We start from the raw sequence: 25,320 nt of genomic DNA, 5'->3' as shown, positions 1-25,320 counted from the left end.
CATACTGTCAGGAGAAAGAATGTCAAGATTTTTTTTTTAATAATCTGATCGTGAAATAAAATGAAAGTCTAATTCCTGTGACACAGCTGGTGCTCTCTTTAATTCTGCACTGTCTGAATTTTTCAGGGTTTTGAAGGTATTCCTGTCCCGAACTGCTCAACGTATTCCATACATGACAGGTGGGCGAGTGATGAGGATGCTGGCCGTTATTCTCCTGATAGTCTTTTGGTTTCTCGTTGGCTGGACTTCTGCAATAACCCAAAATCTGGAGAGAAACATTCCACTCATTGGCCAAGGGCAAACATCTGACCACCTGATCTTCAATATGTGCCTCATAGACCGCTGGGATTACATGATGGCTGTTGGTATGTTCATTTTCTAGCTTATCTTTTAAGTTCTAAAATAAAGCTTGGTTGCCTTTTCATTTTTCTTCTTTTAGAATATCGTAAAGTTTTGTCAGACTGGGTAACATCACATGAAAAGCTTCTAGGGGAACAAAATATTGCATATGTGTTTTTTAAATCGACTGAGAAGTAAAAGATAATTAAAATATACCGAGATTTTATGACTTTCAAAGGTTTGTAACTTGGATTGTAGTAACAAAGTGATGGGTGCTCAGGAAATTTCATCTTTGAAAGCAGAAGATATCTTGCTCTTCTACACTATTAAAGTGAGAAATCCTGGCTAGAATAACAGAAGCTTTTTGCTTCTGCACCACAGAACTGGGGAGAGCTCCTGTGTGTGAGGAGGGAAAGAACTTGCAAAACGCCTCTTTTATAATCTCACAGAAATTAGCATCAAAGTAATTGGAATAGGAAATGCACATCAAACATCCCAACTTAGCGTATTTGTTAGGTGTGTTCTCAATGCATGGGATAGGTAGGAGCTAAAAAATGACACCCTCCTCATATCAAGGAGAAAAGTGACACATTTTTGTTTCCTTAATTTTATAAAAAACAGTGGATTCCCCATGCCAGGGTTCAGTTATACAGTATAGAATCATAGAATCTTCATGGTTGGAAAGGACCTTTGAGATCATCAAGTCCAACCATACACACACGAAAAAACAAAACAAAACAAAAAAACCCACAAACCGCCACAGACAAACAACCTGCAATCTCTACCACTAGACATGCCCTGAAGTGCTGCATCTACACGTTTCTTAAATACCTCTAGGGATGGTGACTCAACCACCTCCCTGGGCAGGCTGTTCCAGTGCCTGACCACTCTTTCAGTAAAGTAATTCTTCCTAATATCTAATCTAAACCTGCCCTGCCGCAGCTTCAGACCATTTCCTCTGGTCCTGTCATTATTCACCTGGGAGAAGAGGCCAACACCCACCTCTCTACAACCTCCTTCCAGGCAGTTGTAGAGGGCAATGAGGTCTCCCCTCAGCCTCCTCTTCTCCAAGCTAAACATGCCCAGCTCCCTTGGCATCTCCTCATATGACTTGGTCTCCAGACCCCTCACCAGCCTGGTAGCTCTCCTCTGGACACGCTCCAGCACTTCAATGTCCCTCTTGTACAGAGGGGCCCAGAACTGAACACAGCACTCGAGGTGAGGTCTCACCGGTGCCGTGTACAGAGGCGCGATCACTTCCCTGCTCCTGCTGGCCACGCTATTCCTGATACAAGCCAGAATGCTGTTGGCCTTCTTGGCCACCTGGGCACGCTGCTGGCTCATGTTAAGCTGGCCGTCCACCAGCACCCCCAGGTCCTTTTCTGCTGGGCAGCTCTCCAGCCACTCTGCCCCAAGCCTGTAGCGTTGCTTGGGATTGTTGTGACCAAAATGCAGGATATAACGTGCTTCCTCCTGGTGGCTGGACAGCTTTGGAGCTTCTGCACCTAGAGCCATTGTTTCTAGTACAGCCCAGGTGTGCCACCCACCGTCTCAAATACATCAGTGTTTTGAGATCGGAAATAAATTCTAACCTTTCTGCCCTTTCCCTGCTTCCCCCGTGGATATCCCACTGACAGAGTTCTGCTGCAGAGGATTAGGGAGAGGTAATGGTGGCTCCTCCACGTGAGAGTGCCAACGGAGATGGATAGAAGCAGCCTGAGGGTATGAGGCGTGTTTTCTCTGAGAGTGGCCAACCGAAAGCCAGCACATGGTAATGCACAGCAGTTTTAAAGGGCAAACCACTGCTGCCAGCTTCACCAAAGACTTTCTGTGGCTCTAAGCCACCCCTGTGTGCTGCTTCTCTCTCCTTCGTGTAAGATCTCCGAGGCAGTCAGGCACACTGGTACGCCAAGCGCTCGCTGGTAAGCCACACAGAGGGGAGTATAAAGGAGTATGTTTTGAAATGTGTCTCCATTCGAGCCCTTTTGGAGGGCTGTACTGATAAAATATAACTATACTTTGCAGTAATGAAATAGTACTATCGCAAGAGATGTTGTAAAATTAATAACAAAAGAGAATTAAACATGGAACATTTGATGATGTCATTTGCACTAATCCATTTTGCATCAAAATTTTACTGCTTCTCACAGCCGGTAATACAGTGTAGTTTTTCTTTGGTAGTGGTAGTTGTTGCATAATGGCAAACAAATATTTTATAGCTATGATAGTGAAGTGATTACCAACTCGGATCTTAATACCTAGGTACGATCAGTAGTCCCTTTTTGGCAAGAAATCATATAAGTTGCTGTCTGCCTAGTGTTGGAAAAAAACAAGGATCGTTTTTTAAGGTATATTTACATTTAGAGGGGTTTTAAATGTTTTGCAAAATACACTCAAGGGCAGTAGAGGCAAAGCTCTACTTAGAACTACCTTAGAAGAACAGTTATGTTTGTGAAAGTCTTTAGTAAACTACACAGCCACATTAGTGGTACCAGGAGATGTATGCCTACAAGTTGGTACTAACGTGTGTGTCTATGTATACACTTACCTATATGTGTGTGTATATGCACTTCAAGATTTTTATTGTTAATGGCAGTCTGAAAAGCTTACAGCTAGTAGGAACTAGTTCCAAAATTAGATACTTCATCTCAGAGATATGCCAGGAGAAATACCCATAATGCAGACCCCCTTTTATTCCTGTAGTTGACTGGGAGCAGCCTTGCAAAAGATTCTGTGTATAAATTAATTGATAGATTATGGTATTTACTTTAAAATGCTAAAATAAAAATGCTGGATGATAATTTATGAAAGGCTTGTTGTTTAATTTAGTCAGGCACAGTATTCTATATAAAACTAGTGAGTGGTTTGGAATATATTCTGTCACCTGTAGCCCTTGCTGGAATTACCTCCCTATTTCACTTGGCTGTCAACACTTTACTGAAGTGGGGAGAGGGAATTTTCAAGGTCGCAGATTAGTGAAGTGAGAATTAACAGGGCTCTGTTAGAAAGTCATAATGAGATGAATCCTTTATGCTACCAGAGATTATTTGAGTTAGGATTTATGAAGCATTTTCCATACTAATCATGCTACTTAGGCTCTATCTCCAGAGACTTTTATTGCAGCGAATGTTTTATATTTACATTTCCATTAAGTTTAAGAGGATGCTCCCTGTGAGACAAGTAGGGACTTAGACACAAAGGTTGTCACTGTTTCTAGCATTGCCTCTGTACTCTGTGATATGTTCATGAGAAAAATTAGCATTCAGTAAATCTTACTTTATCTACATAATGTAATGTAAGTTAGTATGCATTTTCCTTGAGGCTGGATACTTGTGGGTAGCTTGTTTGTCACTTGCCTGGATTCTTTTATTTCCTTTGTGTTCGTTTCTGCATCACTTTCAAGGTTGGGGCATCTGTCTTGCTGACAAGCCTTAGCATGGTTGACAGTCTGAGATTTTAGAGAAAGACCTGAGGGCTTGAAAGCATTCACCCACAAAGCCTTTTTCCCGTGGCCTGAATATATTCTATACCTCTACATCTCACAGCCAGATACCAAGTTAGAAAAAACCCAAGCAATAAACTTTTGGTACCTGAGGGCTCGCAGTGTCACAAATCAAACTATTCTTCTTTATCCTGAGGGAAACATCCTATAAGTGAAACAGATATCAGCACAGGATTTAAAAGAACTTCCCACAAACTGGTAATAAAAAAGCAAAGTAATAAGTTTAATGAACAAAGCCCCAGGCAGAAGAGAAAGGCAGTCAGAGAGATAAACATGCATGCACAAACACAAATAAAAAGCAGAGGTGAAATCTCCGCAGGTGGATGTTCCTGACTTCAGCAGGGCCAGGGTTTCACCCAGCGTGGATAGGATTTGAACTCTCGTTTTTAAAAATCCCCCTCCATGCATTCTGTGTGTGTTTTTCAGTGTTTTTTTTTTTTTTAACCCATAAGCGAATGGTGGGTATTAACTAAGCACAGGGAGGTATTTTTCCCCAGCGCCTGGTTGATTCCCGGCTGGCCGGAGCGGTGCTGCTCCCGCGCAGCTGGCCTGAGCTGCTGCCACAGACCACTAATCGGTGGGTCGTGCCTGGGGTCCTGGACATCGAGAGGATTTCAAACACGAGGCTGTGTCATGATTACCGCACGCCCTCAGCCAGGAAAAGGAACAAAGCAAGTATTTCAGGCTGTTCCCAAAAGAACTCCCTCCCACTGTTCATTTGTTGCTATTTAACCTATATAATCTTTGCATCTGAAGAGGGTATGAGTTGCCAGGACAGGCTCGGACAGATTGGGCATGAAGACGGCCTGTACAGTTTTGAGCGGGGGCATTGTAATACAGCCTTACGAGGCCCTTTATTAAATTTTCTACAGGCCCTCTGCTGCATTCAGCAAATGAGTGATTATTATTTCTTTTTGTTATCCCCATTTGATGTGGCCCTATGCCATATTCGGGGTGTGTTGTTCAGAGCATGCCATGAATAAAGAACTGTTCGTTTCCAAATGGGTGTTTTTAAGCTGTGTTCTCCTTAGCATCAATGTCCAAAGATTAAAGCCAAAATTGTCAACAGTAGCTATCCATTTTGAGTGTCTGTCTTGAGACATCTAGGGACTGGTTTTTCAGAATTCTGTTTGTAGCCTCTTCCATGTGGAAAGCACAACCCGGAGATACTTGTTAGAATTCAGCACTGATGAAGATCTGGCTTCAGTTCTCACATTAGATACTCAGAAAATGTATTGTGTAAAAATAGTGATCATTTGTGAAAAGCTTACTCTAAGTGATAAGACCAGGGCTGTATAAAATGTTTGCAGTAGAAATAGGAACAGAATTCTCTTTTGCGAATGAGCCTTCAGCTCTGTTCCTTTCCTGCTTGTGACCCTCTCCTCCTGCCGCCATGTACCCCCCTTCACAGTCCGCATCACCAACGCTGCGCGCAGTTTATGTCCCTCATCTCCAGGATCTGGGAAATCTGGAAAAGGTATGGGGAGGAGCAACAAACATGATGTGTGGTGCAGAATGTCAAATGGGACAATTCACTCATCTCAGATTAACTGTTTATTCCAATTTAATTTAAAATAAAACATCCTCAAGGATGGTGGAGAATGGAGCTTTCAAAAAAAACCCCAGATTTTACTTTTTTTTAATGATGACCAGCCAGCATTCTTCTGTTTTCCATTCTCAAAAATAGCTGGAACAGGTTGAGCAGTTTGGGTTGCATTACTGCTACAAGAAAAGCAGTAATGTTGCTTTTTCTTGATATCTGCTACATCACAGGTGAAATCCCATAGCCTTTATGTAGGCACCATTTCTACAAAGTATTTCTGCTGAGGAAACCGTATTTGGGTTACCTTAACTGCATGTGTATATATCGGTAAAAGCCATATTCAGATTCTTTTGCAATCCACCTGCAGGAGGCAATGGCATTGGGAGAGGCTGGAAGATGCTCTGACTTGATCTTGTCTTTGCACCACCCTTGCTGGAATCCACTTCTCGGACTGCCCCAAGTCGTTGCAGCCCTTCAAGTACTTTGTATACCATTGGCAGTTGCTTCCATCCTCTTTAAGATGTGAGAGAAGAGGTTCCACGCTCAGCTTGCTTTCAGCTGCTGGTGGTAGATCTTTTCCGATTGTGTTCTCCCCCTTTCATCCACACGAGTGAAGAGGATGGTGGGGCACATGGAGACAGAAGAGTGGCCAGCTGGCTTTAATAACAGCAGTGGGCTTTGGAAGGAATGAGACAGGACAGCACATCTGTGTGGAGGAAGGAATAAAATGCATGAGTATAAGGGCTAAGAGAAGTGCAGAAACGAGGAGAGTTCCTGGAGACTGTAGACCTGGGTGCTGGCATGTTTCATGCAGTGAGACTCCTAGGCATATTGCTCACACTCAAGTCAGTGGATGTGTCTCCATTGCCAGCAAAAGCCATCTCTAGTCACCCTCAAGCCACGGGGCCCTTAGACCGTGGGTCAGCATGTCCCTTGCGTTGCTTTGAGTGGACCTGCAAGGCAATCTTGTGGCTGTGTGGGGGACGGAGCGTGCTGTGCCACCCACCAGCCCATGGACCCCTGCTCTTCTTTCATCCTTGCAGAGACACAGGCCATGGGACTTCTGGTAAAAATAAAAAGTCAGAGTTTGGCACCATTAATTCTTACTCCACACATAGGTCTCTGTATTGCTGAGCCTAGCTAATTAAAATAATGCTGAGATATGATGGGAGAGACAGATAAACCTCTGGTAATTCATAATTTGCCAGGAAAACTCAACATTAAAGACTTGTACGTGTAATCACCATTCATTGAAATATATGAAAATCCTTTCAGTTGAAAAAAACTTCTGCTGCGACATGGTGCAAGTCTCCAGGTGGGAGATTGGACGCAGTGAGGCAGAAAGAGACTGCACTGGCTGGCAACACAGGAGCAATTGAGGACACAATTTTTTTCCTATTTTAAAATGGTGTGTGCTCGGCTTCAGCCGGCACCCTGAGTGAATGAACAGACGGAAGAGACGTGCTTCCAGATCCATAAACTCACTTCATCTCAGTAAAGGGGATTTAAAATGTAGACATCAGTCTGATGAAATAAAGTGTGACAGAGAAGTAGATGAGTTGTTGTAGCTGCGTAATGGATGTAAGTAGAGTTGTAACCAGTAATTTGTGTCCAAAACCTGAGGAAAAAATTGGAACAGTTGGAACAGTACCGTTTTGCCAACAGTGCAAAGTTTAGGATGCCAAATGAATTTAGTCAAGTCCCAGCTGTAATGGGCTCTCCCTTATTAGTGTAGGGAAAGGATGTCACCGTCTCTGGAGAGCAGTGGCCTGTTCTTGGCCTATGATGGTGCTTTTTAAGCAAATGAGTGTGGTCAGACATAGAACACCACACAGAGTCATTAAAATGGGCTTCAGTCCTTCAGGAGTGTCTTCTTTTTGCAGGTAGCTTTTGGACAGCAGAGTACAAGCAAGCACGGGGCTGGGCATCCTGGCTCCAGGGAGCTGCTTTCCCACAGCCGTCTCCACGGAGAGGGTGGCCTGAAGAAGCGCAAGAGAAAGGCTTTTCTGGCATTCCAGCAGGGCAGGAGGGCTGAGAAGCAACCAGGACAGCCTGGAATAACTCGCTTTCCTTTCCCGACCATGGCGGGAAGGAAACTCACAGTTTAGGATTTAAGCTGTTCACAAATATGGGTAAATTTATTTCCACTGTCATCTTGCAGTGACAGGGTGGCATTAGCTCCATTTTACAAAGCCAGAGCTGAGGCACAATAAGATTAGAGTTATACGGTCCGTTTAATCTGAGTGCCCATTTTGCAATGCCTTTGGCTCAGTCACAGAGCTTAGTCAAATCCATATATAACATGTTATGTATGGTCTCACTGGCCACAAATACAGCCCTGTATGCTTAGTTCTGCTGCAAATCGCAGCAAAAATGCCTAGGTTGGCACCCAAATAGCAAGAGAAATGCTCTCTCTGATCATCTCTGCAAAGCTGGGCTTGAGTGTGGACTTTTTGCCTATGCTTAGGCGCTTACAGTACAGACAATGTTAGAATTCAGTGGTGCATGTGCACAAGGCTTCTGTTTTTCCCCTGCAGTCTTTTCTCTCAGTCACTAGACATCTAAATGTCATTTGCAACAAATTGCAGAGCTTTCTTCATTAGTCAACCTTGATTTATCTCTGGAATTGCTCTGTCACATGCATTAAATGAGTCTGGTCTCTTAAAAAATGATATAGTTAACTCAAGATTATATATGCAAAAGAGAGTAAATTAAGGCTGCGTATGTGGTGTTTGTATTTTAGTGCTGTCCAATTCTTAGAGACAGCAAAGCTGTGGAAGTAAGGATGAAGTACTTTCGTAAGGCCTCTAAGAAGAGTTGGTGTGTAAGCCACGTTCAAAAATCCAGCTTCGTATTTCTTGATTTTTCATGTTTCCTTATATGATCTTTGCTTTTTTGAATTCGTTTTTTCTTAACTCTCCTGAGGTCCTGCCCTTACTGCCTTTACTCCATTTGTCACCTGTGGGGGTTCTCTTCCTGTACCCACTCAAGTGTAAGGAGGATCTCAATGACTTTTCCAAATCTTCAAAGAGAGGAAAGTGACTTTGATCGCTGCTTTCCGTTCCTCCTGTCTTGCTCTGCAGTACTGTGCAGTCAGGCAAAGTACAGACACCTGCAGAGCAGGCAATGACAGAGGATATGGATTCATGCGGGAATTTACTTGTGCTGGGGGCTGGACAAGCAGGAGCGGGTGTCCTGGTTTGAGGTAAAACAGAACCAACTTTCTGTTCAGTATTTTTACTTCTTAGCTAGGCCTCTTCTAACTTTCTGAAATTAACCGCATGTTGTGCTGAAAACGGTTTGTTCTCAGAGGGATAAGACCAAGGTCTACAGTTTGTGCCAAGGAGTGGTATGCACAGAGGCTCTTGCTTATACTTATTGCTGTAACAACCAAGGTCAGCTAACTTCGTTATTTGCCCCGTTGGAGGGTCGGAAACGGAAAAGCATAGAGGGGTCACACCTGCAGGAAGGAGCGGACAGGACAGGGGATCCAAAACTGACCAACAGGGTATTCCATCCCATCTGCACCATGCTCAGTATAAAAGCTGAGGGATCAAAGGGTCAGGCTCTCTTTTCTCCAATGGCTGACGTCCAAGGAGGACCCTGTCTGTTCATCTGCCTTAGATCCCGATCCGTGGGTTCCTGACTCCAGCTGTGGAACCCAGTTCCACCCGTCGGTGAGTTCAGTCTGGGACTTCCCCAGTGCCTGCTGGTGGCATCATCCTGAGAGCTTTAATCGGGTTTTGTATATGCTGTGTCTATTTCATTATTTTCCTTTTTATTTTATTACTAATATTCCATTAAAGTAGTTTAGTTTCTTCTAAACTCATAAATCTCTTTATTTCTCTTCCTCCTCTCCGTGTACGAGAGGTTGGGGGGGAGCATCTGTCACTGGCCATTGGCCAAGTTGGCCAAAACCACGACAGTGGGTCAGCCTGCATTTGCTGTGCTCTGCAAGGCATGACACAGCTTGGCCAACGGACACTGAACGAAATGTCGCAGAAGACTGTCTCTGGATGTGCTTTGCCTTGTGCTGACTTTAAATACGAAAGAATAATTTGCAACACAGACAACGGCAAGTTTAGTAACATCTAGTAAATATACTAACCCAGATATTCTGAGTAAGTTTGATTAAGTAATAGTATCACCCCTGAGTCTGTCCTTCTCTATAGAGCAGATGGGTATCACATACCATGAACATAGCATTGTCCTTCGTTGTCAGAAAATGCAGAATATGAAGAATGGCCAAAACAAATCCCAAGTGAGCAGTCATGGGGGACTCTCAGTTACGGCAGGCCAGTGGCATTGGGCATGAGTCTGGTCCAGTGTACTGGATGCCCAGACTAAGTGCTCCAAAATGCTCCATTTTCTGAAAACACGATGGGCGTTGCAAACAAAAGAAATAATCGTGGATTTTGAGCACCAAAGGATATAACTGAGCAGGTTGATTAGCTAGTGCAAAGACCACATAAAATCCTGTGTGGGTAAGAAATACATAATGACTAGCAAGAGAGGTATTTAAAGATTAATTCATTTGTGCATATGGCCACATTTTCTTTTCCTGTCTTCCCTTTCATTCATGTCTTTTATCCCTTTAAAGCAATTTTTCCTTTTCTTACTCTCCTATCTATCAGGGATTTGCACCCAAAATCTGAATGCTTGGTTTAGATTGTTATGGAGTAGCTACTGCAAGTTTTTCAGAGCTCTTTTATGCTTGATTTTTTTGACTTCACATTTTCTGTCCAGAGAGCTGTTGACAGCTCTCTCTCCCAGGAATTTCCGTCATTTCTTCAGAAGGGGGAAAGAAGGTATTTCATGTTCTTGTGCTTAATAAGTAAAATGGAATAATTTATAAGCCTTATGATAAATCATACTTCAAGGAACAAGATCACATGTTTTGAGCTTTGAGTTTGGTCTTGGCGGGTTTGCAATATGCTACGACAGTCCTTTAGTGGTCAGGAAGTCAGTCTTCTGCACCAGCCTTTTAGTGGAAAATTATTCAGCAAGCCAAACAGAAATTTCATATCACATCTCACAGATTTTAATCATTAAGGATATTTGGCTCAAAACAGTTACTAGTGTGCCATAGACAGAACTAATAAGACCTCAGAGATGAGTGGTACATTCGAACCTTGCTGCATGGTGGCCAGATGTGCGCCATTATCTCTCTCTCTCTCTCTCTCTCTCTCTCTCTCTGAAGTTAGGTGTATCTGTCGTTTTCATTGATTTAATAAATACATTAATATGTCACCTTATTTTATATTGAGAAAGCAAAAAGGCCATTTTGCCATACAGAAAAATTGTATAACACCTTCAGATTTTTGTTAAAAATTGCGCTGATAGTCTGTAGCTAATTATATGACCTTGATCTCCCCTCTCAAGCACAGGTTCTACATGATACATTTAAGCTGTGTAATTAGTGGTTTAGATAATAAATTGGTTTTCTATCAGTCTGTTTTGTTTGTTATTGCTAATGAAATTATTGTAATGTTGGGCTTAGCAAGTATAGGAACTCTGTTATTTTACCTTGTGTTTTAAAAGCTATTCCGTATTTGTGTTGCCTACCAGATGTCACACTAATTACTATCTGTGGACAGGAATGCCAGCTCTCTTCTAAATGTAAAGCTTTTATAAAAGCATGATGCGTTAAATGGTGCAAAGTACTGTACGCTTCAGTATAGTAATACTTAGAAATCTTCTCTCGTTGTCTTAGGAACCCCTTGTATCTATGAACTGAAAACTGTGAAATTTTCAGAATTAATCAGATCAAATGCTACCTTCATTCCTACTTACCCCCTCTTCATTGAAGTTGGTTTTTATTATGGAGGTCTGGCTTTTTCACTTTCATTTGCTTTCTGAGACACCTGTATACAAATCTGTATACCAAAAAAATAATTCTTGTAAATCTTCAAACTTAGAGCAGATTTTTTTTAAGCAAAAGTTGGCCCACAGTCTTTAGTGTAAATAAGAGTATCTTCAGCACATGGAGTTTCATACATGTATTTTCATCCCTTTACAAGCCAAACTTTTTCAAACTCTCAGCCTCTGTTAACACTTGTAACTGATTTTTTCAATCATTAGGAGAATTGAGGCTCTTCTCACTTCAGTTGAGGAAGAGAAAGAAGAATGGACCATTGTGGAGTATACGTGTGTATTTCACAATTAGCTCATCTGTTCAGCTCTGCTGCTACTGTTGGGTTTTTTACTGCAGGAGGCCTTTGGATGAAAGGCAGAATGAGAGGAAATAGGCTCTCTGGCATGTTCTGGGCAATACCTTCTAAACCATATCAATAAGAAGTGTTTCCATAGAACATAGGACAGTAAGATACAGTGATTTGGGTTTAGCAACCTAATTCTATCCATTTTTTCCTTTTCAATTTCTTCTAAATCAATATGGAGCAATTAAAGCAATAAATTTCAGTGCTTTGAAGAGCAGTACGTTTCAGTGCCGTGATTCTGCATATGCAAGGCAAGTGTACTTTAAAGAGAAAACCCAAAATTGCTAACATTTGTAAAGGAGCCTTTAATCTTGTTTCATTGAAGCAAAATTTGTGTTCCACTTGCTCAGAGAAGACTTCAGTAGCAAGATGGCTTGGCAGGTCATTCCTCTGTGGGTGTTTTTAAGAAACCAGAATAATAGACTTCAATATTAGCATAGCTAATTAGTAGGAATGAAATGGAAGCAGCAGCCAGTTTGCCCAAGCAGAGCATGTATGGGGGACGTAGGAAAGACACCTGCACATGCCTTTGTAGAGCTCAAAACCAGACTGGGACACATAGTCTCAGGAGATTCGTACCATGCTTTGTTCATATTGACACCCAATAAGGTCCCCAGTCAAACTATTATAGTCAAAAGGTTTATTATTGCTGGGATTCTGGTGAGGAAGAACACAAAAATAGCAGCATGTGTGGATTATGCCTTTTCAGATGTTTGTTTGTATGTAACTGGTAAAACTGCTGAGTTTATGTAGGATATGTTCGAGGGAAAATGATGGTCTTAAATCTAGGCCATCTATTTTTGCTAAAAGTAAGAAACATGTAAAGTGTTGTTCAGAGTTCAAACTAAACTCTTATCAGAGCACAGAGATCTGTGTAACTGAATTCATTTTCATTTTATTCAAACTTGTCTCTTATTGTTTTTAGCTGACATTCATAGCAAAATGAGAAATTTTGAAATGCTGTAACAATATAATATAGGTAATTTACAGCAGTTATGGACTATTAAAAGTAGAGGAGCCAGAGGACCTGGTCTCATGAGGTATCCAGTGCAGATCATAGAGTGATAGCATCATAGAATGGTTTGGGTTGGAAGGGACCTTAAAGATCATCTAGTTCCAACCCGCCATGCCATGGGTGCCCCTCCCATAGACCAGGCTGCTCAAAGCCCCATCCAGCCTGGCCTTGAACACTTCCAGGGATGGGGCATCCACAACTTCTCTGGGCAACAGGTGCCAGTGTCTCACCACCCTCAGAGTGAAAAATGTCTTCCTGATATCTGATCTAAATCTACCTGCGTCCAATTTAAAACTGTTACCCCTTGTCCTATCACTACGCTCCCTGATAATCGAGTCCCTCCCCATGTTTTATTTCAATCTGTTGCTAATGGCAGGGTTCACAAGCATTTGTGTCCCTATCCAAACCAGACCCGTAATGATTTGCTGATCACCACCATAGGGTGATGTCACTGATCACCAGTTCTAGCTACAGTACAATAACAGGTAGTGAGTGGCAAAAATAAGTATGAAAAAGAACTAATTTTCTATTATGCTACATTTGCAGTTTTTACTGCAAAAATTCAACAAGGCAAAAGCAGTGTATGAGTAACAATGGGATCACACTCAATTTCTGAAGCTGGTCCGGAGCAGTGCCAGCATTGCCGGGGTCAGTCATGGAATTGCACGTTGCTGGATAGGCTCAACCACTTCCAGCCATCGTCAACCCAGACTGCAAGGCAAGAGGCACAAGTGCCAGCTCTACTCATAGTTACGTGGCGGAGCTGGGAGGGGGAGGGGGGGTCTGGAAGGAGAGATTTTTCAAGATGGGTACAAAATTACTTCATTTGTATCAAAAGCAAAATGATGAAGTGATGTCAAAGCAGACTGTCTAGTGGAAGCTGAAGTCAGAGCACTGCTGGGATGAGTTAGCTCTAACAGGATAGTTTAGCTGATCCTGACCCTTTGCTCATTCTCCTTTCTTCCTTTACTCATTTTTCTCCTAACAGAGAGAAACACGTCATTTGTTGTAATTACATTAGGTCCTCAGAAGTGACTCATCATATTATGGGCACCAGCAGAATTAACTAACATGAACAGAGGAGGTTTTTTAACCCAAAATGTATTGTTATATCTGAGTTATAAACCTTTGAAATGAAACTGTTGTCTTAAAAAGCTTGTAGTCTTGCCTCTATAACAAGAACCAGAGCTACAATTAAAAACACTCGTTATTTTAAGTGATGTCAAGCTTCTATAGTACCAGTTTGAAAAACAAGCAAGACATTATTAGGCATTGTCTTGAAGTTTGTCAGTTGAAAAACTGAAACACCATGAGTGCAAAGGTTCCTGATCTGCAAAAAAGAAGTGTGTAAAATGAAAACCAAATGTATCTTGTGCAGTGACAATATCTGAAAGAGTTTGAATGCCTATCTGTGTACGTATAGCCATGTATGAGTGTATACTGACTTTGCATAGATACTCACACATACAGAAGATACTATAGTACTTCAAATTTCCTTCCTTTTTCATATATAAAACTAATTGCAAATTATTTCTTTTTGTTCTTCTCACAGCTGAATTTTTATTCCTCTTGTGGGGTGTTTATCTCTGCTATGCAGTGCGGACAGTCCCATCAGCATTTCATGAGCCACGTTATATGGCTGTTGCAGTTCACAATGAGCTCATTATCTCTGCTATATTCCATACAATTAGGCAAGTGATCTGTAGATCTAGTAATTAACTATTTATCTTTCAGGTTTCATATGGTGCAACTTAAAATGAGTGAATGGGATAGGATGCATAATGGAAGGTCTCATAAATATTGTAAACATTATCTGCAAATTAACTGATCACTAAACTTAAAACTGTTCCCATAGGATTCAAGAATATGTACAATCAACTTGTTAATTGTATGATTAGGTGTTTTTTTTCAGTACAGCTAGCTGATAAGTTCTTGGATCAAAGTTCAGTATATATGATAAATTAGATATAGTAAAACTATTATCTGTCTTCAGTCATCTGCATACAGCTCACTGGTTTGTATCCCTAGAAAAACAGCAGGTAAGAATGTCGGTGTGTGTGAACTTTTCCTGGTGTGTAACAGATTGGCAAGGTGCAGCTGTATGCTAAGAGAATTGTACTGGTTTGTGCATGAAGCATAGTGTTTTATATGCTGACATAAAAAATTGTTATTCATATCATGCTATCACAGTAACGTAAAGCACCTGTTTCTTATAAAGTTTATAATGAGCTCTACCTTTCATACTTGTAAATTTATTAGAGTAATAAGAAATAAATAAGGGCCTTTGCCAGAGGTATGTGAAATTTACTATATGTGCCTTTCCTACAGAACACACTGTAAAAATGAATTGGTCCTAGAAAATTCAAAATAGGAAGATAGCATGTATTTCATCTCACGCTCTAAGAGATTCTTATGACTTTCATATGACATTCTCGCACCTTCCTTTGCCTCCTGACAGTCCGTATCTACTAAGATTATTTTTTTTTCACATTGCTCCATTGACAGTCTTCAAATACTCTTCTCTGTTCCTTGGGCTGTCTTGGAACTCATATTTCTCTCTGCCTTCTTGATGTGTGCTTCCATGAGGCACCATTTTTTCTGAGTAGACATCAGCAAAGCACATCTTTCATCACTACTCCCTCCAGGTGCTCTTTCCCCTATCATTGTTGTAAAGTTTGGTGCACTTTTCAGGCTTGCAACTTTTTGTTTCCTTCACCTTCTCCTAACCCCATATCTCAGCATCCACATAGTCTCAAAATCTTCTTTTTACTCCGTAACACAAACATCTTCAAAAATAATGTTTAAAATTTGTATTTGATGGAAGCATTTTTCTTTTCGTTCCTGGTAGATATAAAATTCAATTACAGTACTTTTGAATTTATTGTAAGCAATATGACAGCTTCGCGGTCAAAATTTTCCCCCATTAATTAATATTCCTAAGCCGTGTTTTGGGCCATGTTAGAAGACACAGTTCAGTGCATTAGGAGAGCTATTCTGTGGGCTGCAGGTTTCTTTTAACAATAGGACAGGATGAAAGTAATCTTGGATTAAAGAGAGGGGAAAAGAGGAAAATGTGGCATTTTAATACATGCCTTATCAAGGAGACACAAAAGGGTTAGGTCTTTCAGTTTATCCTAGTGAAGATCCTGTTCCTTCAGCCTTAGGTCTGCTGATATTGTTCTTCCTTCTTTTTCAAAAAAATGTACATTTTATACTGATTCTTTGCCCTCTGTCTGGTAAATGCTGGTTTGTTGAAGAAATATCATGTACTGCTTATGAATAGGAACAAATAAAATGCACTGGAAGTACATGATCCCTCCTGAGATTATGTCCATTTCTGTATACACAAATCTTAATCCCGTCTCTTTGAAGTTTACATTGCCTTACTTTTTTTCTTTTTTTTTTGCTTCTGTTTTCCCTGCCAAGTTCGGGATGTAACTGAAAGAACAGAAATGTAAGACTCAGATTTATATGACATATCTGAGTTGTCATGGAGCTGAAAGCACTGGAGCCTTGAAGGAGACCTACTATTACAAGGCAGCCATCCAGTCTGAAAACTCCCAAAGCTCATATAAGATTGATGTGAGCACTAAATAAAATCTTGAACTGTTTGCATTTTCTCTTCCTATAAAACCATTATTCCCATTTGAGAAACAGAGGATTCTTGATTATCTTCGGATCAGCATAGCATTAAATTCCTGCATTGCTCTTTGGCTTGTATTAGTGAGAAAAACAAAATTATATGGGAAAAAATCTCATTTGAGCAGAAACCCCATCTCTGATAGGTCTGAATGGCTACTACAAATGCTATTTTGCTTTCCGGGGTATGGTGTGGATACCTTAATTAATCAAGGTTTCACACATAAAACAAGCAAAAGGCCTTCACAGAATTTGAGGATTGGAGCTGTTAAGGGTTAGCTGAGTCTGGTTGGCATCAGGACCTGGGAGCTTCCTCCCGTCTCTGTCTGATGGATGTGGCTGCTGCTGTTTCCATTTGCAGGCCTAGCCAGGCTGAGCACATCCACCATGGGTGCAACACAAGGCTGGCCACATGGACCAGTGCAGGTCCAACATGTACAGCCTGGTCCTCTTCCTCCTCTGCAGCTGATCAGGTTCACTCACGAAACGTGCACCCTGTGTCAGTTTGCAAGCACACTACATTGACACGTCCTTCAGATAAGAGCACAGTCCTTAGGCCAATCTAACACCCATTTTAGGGTTTGGGGCCCCGTATTCAGTCATGGGCTGAGACCTTGAGTCTTCCCAGACGTGGGTCTCCCACGTGCTGGATAGTCCAACCTGAGGGTTGCTTGTGACTTGCACATACACATGTGCACAATGTAGAGTGAGATCACACAGAAGTTGGGAGAAGGATTTAATGAGAAGACAGGAGATATTGCAGTGATCAGATGCAGGGCTTAGTCGGTGACAACTTGCTTACATATCACTAGCCCCTTCTATCCCCCCTTCTTTACAAGCTTGCTCTTCCCCCATCTACCTTAGCCCCTCTCTGTCTCTGCCCTTGTCTTCTCACAAATAAACAACTCATCCTCATTACTTTTTTCCAATTGGTCCTAGTTTTGCTACTTCAGTACTCAAATTTGGTATTTCTGATGTCATTAGCTAGGTAATCACAGCCTTATATGCTGTTACTGATACATCGGTACCACTGACCTTGCAAGTTCTACTCCCCCGAAGGCCCCCAGTGCTCCCTTCAATTGCCTGTGAAGTTTGGCCATCTTTAAATGACTCCCCGTTAACCACCTGTGAAATCTTGCCGTCCCTCACAGCACCGTCTGTAACTTTTGGTCACTTTTCCCTTTTTTATGTTATATCCAGCAGTTTCTCATGTCATCTTCAATAGTTCTCATATTGCGTTCAGTTAGCTAAACCTCAGGCCTAAGCCTCCTTGTATCCCTGCACACCTCACCAGCAACATCTCTGGAAGAAATAATTCTAATATTTTATTGTGTTCATGAAACATTTCATTTGCAAAGTATTAATCAAGAAATGATGGCTGCATTATTATGGCATATAAGCCAGTGTTTCATGCCAGGCTATTTCTGTTAACAAAAGCTTCTGCAAAATGTGCATCTGTGGACTTGGATAAGTTGCAAATGTCATTTCTATCCGAATGATTTTTGTAAACCTGCAAATTACAAGCCAGTGGTACGTCCATTCATCCATTGCACTGCTTCCCATTTCTATCTTTGGGAGCTCACAAAAGCAGATAAGCCAAGCATGCTCCAGCTAGCTTGAACCGCGGCGCTTGTTCTACCACTCGTTCAGAAAGCTCAGCAAGGAATTGCTTCATTTTGCAGGTTCAGCCACTCATTCCCCAGCATTCGCAAGGCTCTCGGGCCCGGTGGTATTGAGCTGGGCGGTCCTGCAATCAAGGCCATTTCTCTGCTCCCTGCTAAAATGCATTTCAGTTCAGTTCCCTCTTTGATGGCTTATCAGCCACATTCTCTAGCAGCGATCTGCGGACATCCTGTATTTTTGAAGTGCGCTGCAATTTATCATAGTACGTGTGCTTACTTAACCTAAAATCATCCGTTCAGATCCTTAATGTATGTAAGCTGCCATAACTCACTTCAGGCCAAAGACATTGTGACAATATAAAGATCAAAAAAAACAGCTAAATAGAGTGAGAATGATGAATAGAGCAAATAGAGAGTGAATAAGCAATATCCTTTAAGGTCTGTTGTTTCTTCTTATATTTTGTTTTGGCTTGTTCTGTTGGTTGTTTTTTCGAGTTGTTTTGAAATTGTGGTATACAAGTAAAGCATGGGGATGTAATTTTTAGTCTGTGTGAAAGCAGTACAGAACAAAACGAGTTGTGTTTGGCCTTTCAATGAAAAGAATCCTAAAGAATATTAAAAATGTTAAGTCTAATGCACTGGAAGAAGAGGCAGTGAATTGCAACTCTGAATTCTATTTTCAGATTCATTCTTGCTTCAAGACTTCAGTCTGACTGGATGCTGATGCTGTTCTTTGCACACACACACTTGACTGTGACAGTCACTGTTGGGCTACTTCTGATCCCTAAGGTATTCGAGTCTCCTGTCTCTTTTCTTTTGCCAAGACTGAGGAAAATAAATGTTGTCATGCAGAAGCAATGCCATATAAAATTAGCAAGCAACTGGTAGAAAAGGAAGGTGAAAACTTTGGCTATGTTACCTAAAAAGCTGTATTTTAAAAAAAAAACAAAAAAAACCCAAAAAAACCCAACTTATACATTTTCAAAGGTTCTTTCTTTCAGCTTTCAAAATTCATGGGCTTTAAAGTACTTAAAATTTTGATGCAATTAATACAAGAAGGAAAGAATCCTGCCTAACAATGCTTATTTCAGGTATCTGGGGGACCATGTTCCTGCCAGAGTTAGCTGAGATCAGACAAAGAGTTTAGGAGAGGGGATAGAAAGACTAGGCTGGACTGCTAAATAAAACTGGAATGAGGAGTTTGGACTGGCCATGAGATAGAGAGGTTGGGGTTTAAACCGGGCAGTTGTTACAGGTTGAAAAAGGAGAGCCCTTTGTGAGTCAGAACGTGGGATGGACAGATGCTGTATACTGAGACAGATGTGGCCTGTCATATGGAGCCAGGTACGGTGCTGGGTGAGAAGATGAGTGTGTGTGGGACACGAGAAGATGGAGGATGACTGGAGGGAGGGAAGAGAAGAGACAGAGCTCTGAGTGCTGCGGCACACCTCCTGTCAGGCACTGGGAGCGGAGCCACAATATCTCAGTCTCACCAAGGGCAGGAGAACCGCAGGCGGCTCCACCTGTCTCTAGCACCAGTCCCCAGGATTTGGATGGAGCTTTCTTCTTAGACAGTACTGCAGCAAAGCGAATGATTTTATAATGGCTTTTGAAATGACCAGTAATATTAATCAAGTAGCCAAGAGTCAAAGAGAACAGGAGAGGTGAAAGCTACGTATGAAGGAAGGACACTAAGCGGTTCAAGTTGCTGCAACTCAGGTTAATGAAGCTGCTATTCCTGTCTTTTGCCTGTGTGTCAGAACAGGGCACGCTGATAACTGTCATATATACACCCATTAAACAGTCATAACAAGGGGACACATTGATGCAGCCTTAATATTAAATGACCTTGTTTTATTTTGAATTACTTTTCTGGTCTTTAGCAATAATCTTACTACTTTATATTTTATATTCATATACTTTATTACATATCTCAAAGATGTCTTTCTAGACTAACCTTGAAAATTTGTTGACCTTTCTGAAGCTGTCTCATAACTACTGTTCAACATTTCCATTTTTAGCTTATTATCTGTGTCACACTACACAGACTTTTCTTCCAGCACGACAGAGAATTCAGGGAATTAAGAGAAGATTAACAAGGTTTGGTTCCATTCATAAAGTTCTGGGGCCAGATGACTGTGTGGACAATAGATGAGTGAATCAGTATGAATAAATAAATAGTTGACAACCTCTCTCCAACTCTTGATCTGACCACTTGCTAAAACTTAGAGAGATTAACTTGTCTCCTTTTTTATTGTTTCCTTCTTTTCTTTCCTTTTTTTTTTTTTGGCCACCTCATCTCTTCCTTTTCAGGGTTAAGATCTAAAATGGGAGAATTGCTTTCTGCAGGATTATTCAACAGTATGGAATATAAAATACAGTCTTTTGGTTTTAGCAGCCTAATTGGAAATACTGGATGAAAGTCTATGTTTCCTTACTACCTTAATTTAAATGCAATGTAAAGAGGTTCAAATAAGTGTCAAAATAAGCGGTTTTTTTTTTCCTTATGCAAATCTGTAAGATTTATCAAGTTAAGCCGTCATTAATAAGAGTTCCTTCCATACAATACTGATATTCTGTAGGACACTACTTATGCCAATGATGCCTCTAGCTAGTGTGTGAGTTCAGAAAATCCCAAGAACTGTTGATGTAAACTCTTACAGTGATGTTGAAGTAAACTTTTGCACTGATGGCAACATCTTTTTTATGAATACTTATTGCAGTTTTCACATTCAAGCAATAACCCAAGAGATGATATAGCTACAGAAGCTTATGAAGATGAGCTTGATATGGGTCGATCTGGATCCTATCTGAACAGCAGTATCAATTCAGCATGGAGTGAACATAGTTTGGATCCTGAAGATATTCGGGTATATATAACTCATTTAAATAGTATTTATTATCAAGAACAACACTTTTTCCTATGAGTAAACTCTGAATTGCGTCCATTTGACTTTTTTTTGCAGATATTAACTGAAACAGGCCAGCTTAGGACTCTCAAATTTTGTGGCATCAGGTCATGTAAAATCTAACGGAAAATATTCACTAGTGTGAAGAGAAATTGTATTATTAGTTGTAGTAAAAGTCATACTGGAGGCTAAAAGAGGCAGAATCATCCACAGCAAGAGCTATTTAGCAGCTTACAGAGGCTCTTTGAATTGTCTTGAAGTGCAAACAAGATTTGGTGTCAGTGTGATTAGTCATTTGTATGTAACATATACAGAACTATACAGAACTATGTAACTTAAAATTTTAAAAACACACAGTTAACAGAAAGAAATACTTTATTCCTATCTTACGTGATAAAAGGGCTTATGTTCCCAGAATAAAGAATAGCTAGAGAGTTCAGTAGGAAAGCGTACACCACAGCACTGTGGAATCTGAAACATGGAGCATGAATGTGTACGAATTGTGCATGCCGTATGCTGCGCAGCTGTGGAAGGTAACGTGTTTGTGCACGAAGGATGAACTTCTTTTTAAAGTGGAAAAAAGTGGGATTCAAGTTAATGGAGAAACGGCATATTCAAGAATTAGAAAAGACAGTGACGTAAGTTTAATGCCATTTTTAGAGCAATGGGTAGAGGGTATCAGGCTGCTTGTTTGACTGGACTCGCTCTGCACATACTAGTTTTGCCATTCACTTTGCTTTGCAGGATGAGTTGAAGAAACTATATGCCCAGCTTGAAATCTATAAAAGGAAAAAGATGATTGCTAATAACCCACATCTTCAGAAAAAAAGGTGCTCTAAAAAGGGCTTGGGGCGCTCAATAATGCGACGTATTACAGAAATCCCCGAGACGGTCACCAGGCAGTGCTCCAGGGACGAGAAGGACCTGATGGAGCACAGCGCTGTGAAGAACGCGGCCACACTGAGAAAAAACCCACAGGATTCCACGAGTTCTGCAAAGCCAAAAGAAGAGACTTTGAAAAACAGAGTCTTTTCGTTAAAAAAGTCCCACAGCACTTACGATCACGTTAGGGATCAAACAGAAGAACCAAATAGCTTAACTACAGAAAGTGCAGAAGTTATAGCTGCTGAGAATTCGCTTCTGGATTCCTTGAATGGTAACAAATTAACCAAAAATGCTCCAGAAAAGGTTGAAGCTGTCTCCACTGAATCGGTCCCTTTGGTGTGCAAATCAGTAAGTGCGCATAACTTAAGTGCCGACAAGAAGCCTCTGCATCCAAGAACATCTGTGTTACAAAAATCCCTCAGTGTTATTGCTAGTGCCAAGGAAAAGACTCTGGGACTAACGGGTAAAACACAAAGCCTGGAAGAAAGCACTAAATCTCATAAATCTCAGCAGAAGGGTAGGGAGGCCAGCAAAAAGTACTCAGCCTCCGATAAAGGGGAGCATAAGGATTCCCACCAGAAGGACTCTACCCACTCTGAGGAAACAAAGAAAACCCATAAGTCTGGAATTATGAAACAGCAAAGGGTTAGTCAAACACCTGCAAATCCAGACACAGGCCCAGGTAAGTCGCTGCACAAGGACAATTTCGACATAGGAGAAGTTTGTCCTTGGGAGATATATGACCAAATTCCTGGTCCTGTGCCTTCTGACTCTAAAGTTCAAAAACATGTGTCTATTGCTTCCTCAGAGCCAGAGAAAAACCACCCTTCCCAGTCAAAGGGGAAGTCTCATCATAAGCTGAAGACACCTGAAGGGTATCAACAGTCAAATCAAAAGAGCTCAGAGAAGGTGGAAGCAGCCACTCGGGAGACGCAAGAGCAGCAGGTCTTTGAAAATGAGAAAAACCAGTCGAATTCCAAGTCTCAGGTCTCCCCTGGGCTGAAGTGTGAGAATGTTAATAGATATGCACCTAATACCTGTGCTGGGGAGCAGGAGGAGTTACCCCAGAAAGCAGCAGAAAAGGAAAACCTCAATAAATTGGCGGAACAGAAAAAAAATGCCTCTTCTGAGGGAAACATGCTTTCATCTGACTCCCATAAGCCAAGTAGTTACGTACAGCAACCTTTAGCATCTCGAGCTGAAGTCTGCCCTTGGGAGTACGATACACCAGATTTACCAAATGCAGAAAGAAGTGTAGCTTTATCAAACACCTCTGCTATAAGTGCAAATAAAACAGCAACACCTCGAAAATAAGAGGCTTTTGGACTGAGGAGAGTAGCAACATTGAGAAGAAAGACACCAGGAAGGACAGAGAGGACTTAGGCCAAATGGATCTGAAAATTCCTAAGGAGCATCACTTAAATCAAGGGAATCAGCACTACAAATAAGTAGGAGTTAAGCAAAGTAAATTATCGTTAATGTTGTTATTATTTATTTGTTGAGTGCCAACAATGTGATTAGCAGTGCCCAGAACATGGTCCCTGCTCCAAGGATTTTACTGTGTCAATGAAAGAAACCTGCCTTTGTGAAATCACTTCTCTTTTAAAAGAAAAAAAACCTGGTGGTAACAAACGCACAGTGTAGGTCTCAACCGCGTTATTTCTGAATGCCACAACTGGCTTTAACTTGCCCTTGGGACTTTAAAGATCCAGCAGAAGTAGGGCACAGAAAATGTCCTGATGGCAAAAAGGGGTATCAATGAGCAGCTTATTAAAATGACGACTTTTCACTTTACGTCTTTAATCTAGATAGCACTGCTAACTCGATGCATCCCAAAAATACATTTTATATAATGATTGCTCTCATTTTCTTATTACTGTGTTTAAGTACATTGTTGTGTCTCATATTAAAGCATTCCAGATTGTATAATTTTTGCAAATACCTTTGATATTATGTGACACAACAACACATTTATGCAATCTGCAGATACTTTCTTCTAATCGCAAGTTAAAATACCTGCTGTAGACTTTTTTGTTTATATATAAAATTGCAGTAATCACACTGGCTATGGAAGCCGTAATTCATATTGGGAAATTCCTTTGGGCTTTGGAGTTTATTTTTTTCCTTTCCTGTCCTTTCCTGTGATTTATATAGTGAATTTTTTTTGTTTACTCTCTGTTACTTAAATTTATAGTTTGATACCGTATTATTCAGGGTTTTTATACGCGGTAAGTTACTTGTTATGCACTTCCCTGTTAATGCTCATAGACTTTGTTAATAGTGGAAATTCAGTCGTCTTAGCTGCATATTCTGGTAAGTCTTAGGACAACTTATCTGTTGTTTGTTACTAATTGGAAAATATCATCTAACAAACCAGAATTCTTGCTTTAAACATGTATGGTGATGACCTTGTTCAGTATTTTGTACTGAGCATATCCTCACAAATAAGACAAGCGAGAACGACAATGAATATACCCCAGAAAAGATCACCTGTTATACTAAAACCAGACAACTCCAGGAAATATATTAGCTAGCTCATATAGAACAAGTGTACTGTTATCCCTGTTGGCAAACCTCCAAAAACTGGCCTTTGGAGTGAGGAGAGAAGTCCAAAATATTACTCTTCCCCCATATATGCAATTGTAAAAGATAGTAGGAATGGACATAACGGCATCTCTCTCCCACTCTCCAAAATGCTTTGATTATTTATTTATTTATTTATACATACATACATTTACAGTAGAAGTTAATGTTTAATACAGTGCTAATTTTCGGTAATAGCTACGGTCCTCATCATGCATATGAGCTTAATTCATAGATGGCCCATTCACAACTATGATCCTTCGTGATGGTACACCATCAAGACCTGAGGACGTATTGTAAAGATTCTGAGGAGTATCACTAATAATAAAAAACCCTCACTATTCACTAGAATTGGCTATATATACAACACTCCAAAATAAAGACAGCTCAGTCCTAAAGAACTTGTGCAATTTGAGAGAAGTGATGGGATTCAGTAGAAGAACATGAAATGAGGATGAGTGAAGAGAATGTGTTGTTTAATATATATATAATATATATATAAAATAGATATTTATATATGTTTAATATATATAAAATGTCATATCTAATACACACATGCACATACACGTATGTAGTATAAACTGATTTTTGTGGCATCATAGAAAAAGTGGCTTAAGATAAAATGCAATGAGCAGAGGGACTTAGACAAGCTGGGTATGAGGAGCACTTTTTTTGTCCTTTGAAAAGGACAGGAGACTATGGGCACGTCTACACTGACAGGTCAAGATGGATCTGATCTTCCTCTGCTAAGCCCCAACCTGGAATGTGCCGACACCTGAGCCAGCTGGGGACAAGTCAGCTCAGGTCTCAGTGCTGTCTAAACACATTGGCCTCACTCATAAATTTTGCTTGTTAGATTAAAGTGGCTGAACTGCCCCAACCAACCTGGTTATCCTGGATGGTGCTCGATTCCACCATGGGGACGTGCTGACTTAGGTCTTTGCTACCCTGGGCTTGCCTGACTCTCCCGCCCCTCTTTTGTAGGGTGTAGTTGTGGAGATGTGGTTTTTGCCTTCAACACACTTCTTCTGATCAGGACACTTGCAGCCCAGAATCCCTGTTCAC

At 40.9% G+C, this 25,320-nt stretch overlaps 1 protein-coding gene across 2 annotated transcripts in view; it reads left to right on the top strand.

Annotated features, from left to right (window-relative positions):
* GPR158 (G protein-coupled receptor 158) overlaps positions 1-24,144 on the top strand; it is a 205,424-nt gene extending 181,280 nt beyond the window's left edge. The window contains exons 7-12 of one of the 2 annotated variants that reach the window (XM_074574431.1): positions 127-365; positions 14,170-14,308; positions 18,562-18,667; positions 20,602-20,748; positions 21,532-22,354; positions 22,481-24,144. In XM_074574431.1, the coding sequence (XP_074430532.1) occupies positions 127-365; positions 14,170-14,308; positions 18,562-18,667; positions 20,602-20,748; positions 21,532-22,354; positions 22,481-22,986 (1,960 nt within the window). In that variant the 3' untranslated portion in view covers positions 22,987-24,144. Of the gene's footprint in view, positions 1-126; positions 366-14,169; positions 14,309-18,561; positions 18,668-20,601; positions 20,749-21,531 lie in introns of both variants that reach the window. The other variant, XM_074574432.1, reaches the window with a different exon arrangement.
* The last annotated feature ends 1,176 nt before the right edge of the window (positions 24,145-25,320 follow it).

The sequence above is a fragment of the Larus michahellis genome, chromosome 2, assembly GCF_964199755.1.
Source record: "Larus michahellis chromosome 2, bLarMic1.1, whole genome shotgun sequence".
In the NCBI taxonomy this organism is placed as follows: domain Eukaryota; kingdom Metazoa; phylum Chordata; class Aves; order Charadriiformes; family Laridae; genus Larus; species Larus michahellis.
The sequence above is the reverse complement of the archived record's forward strand: the minus strand, read 5'-3'. Positions and strand labels throughout refer to the sequence as shown.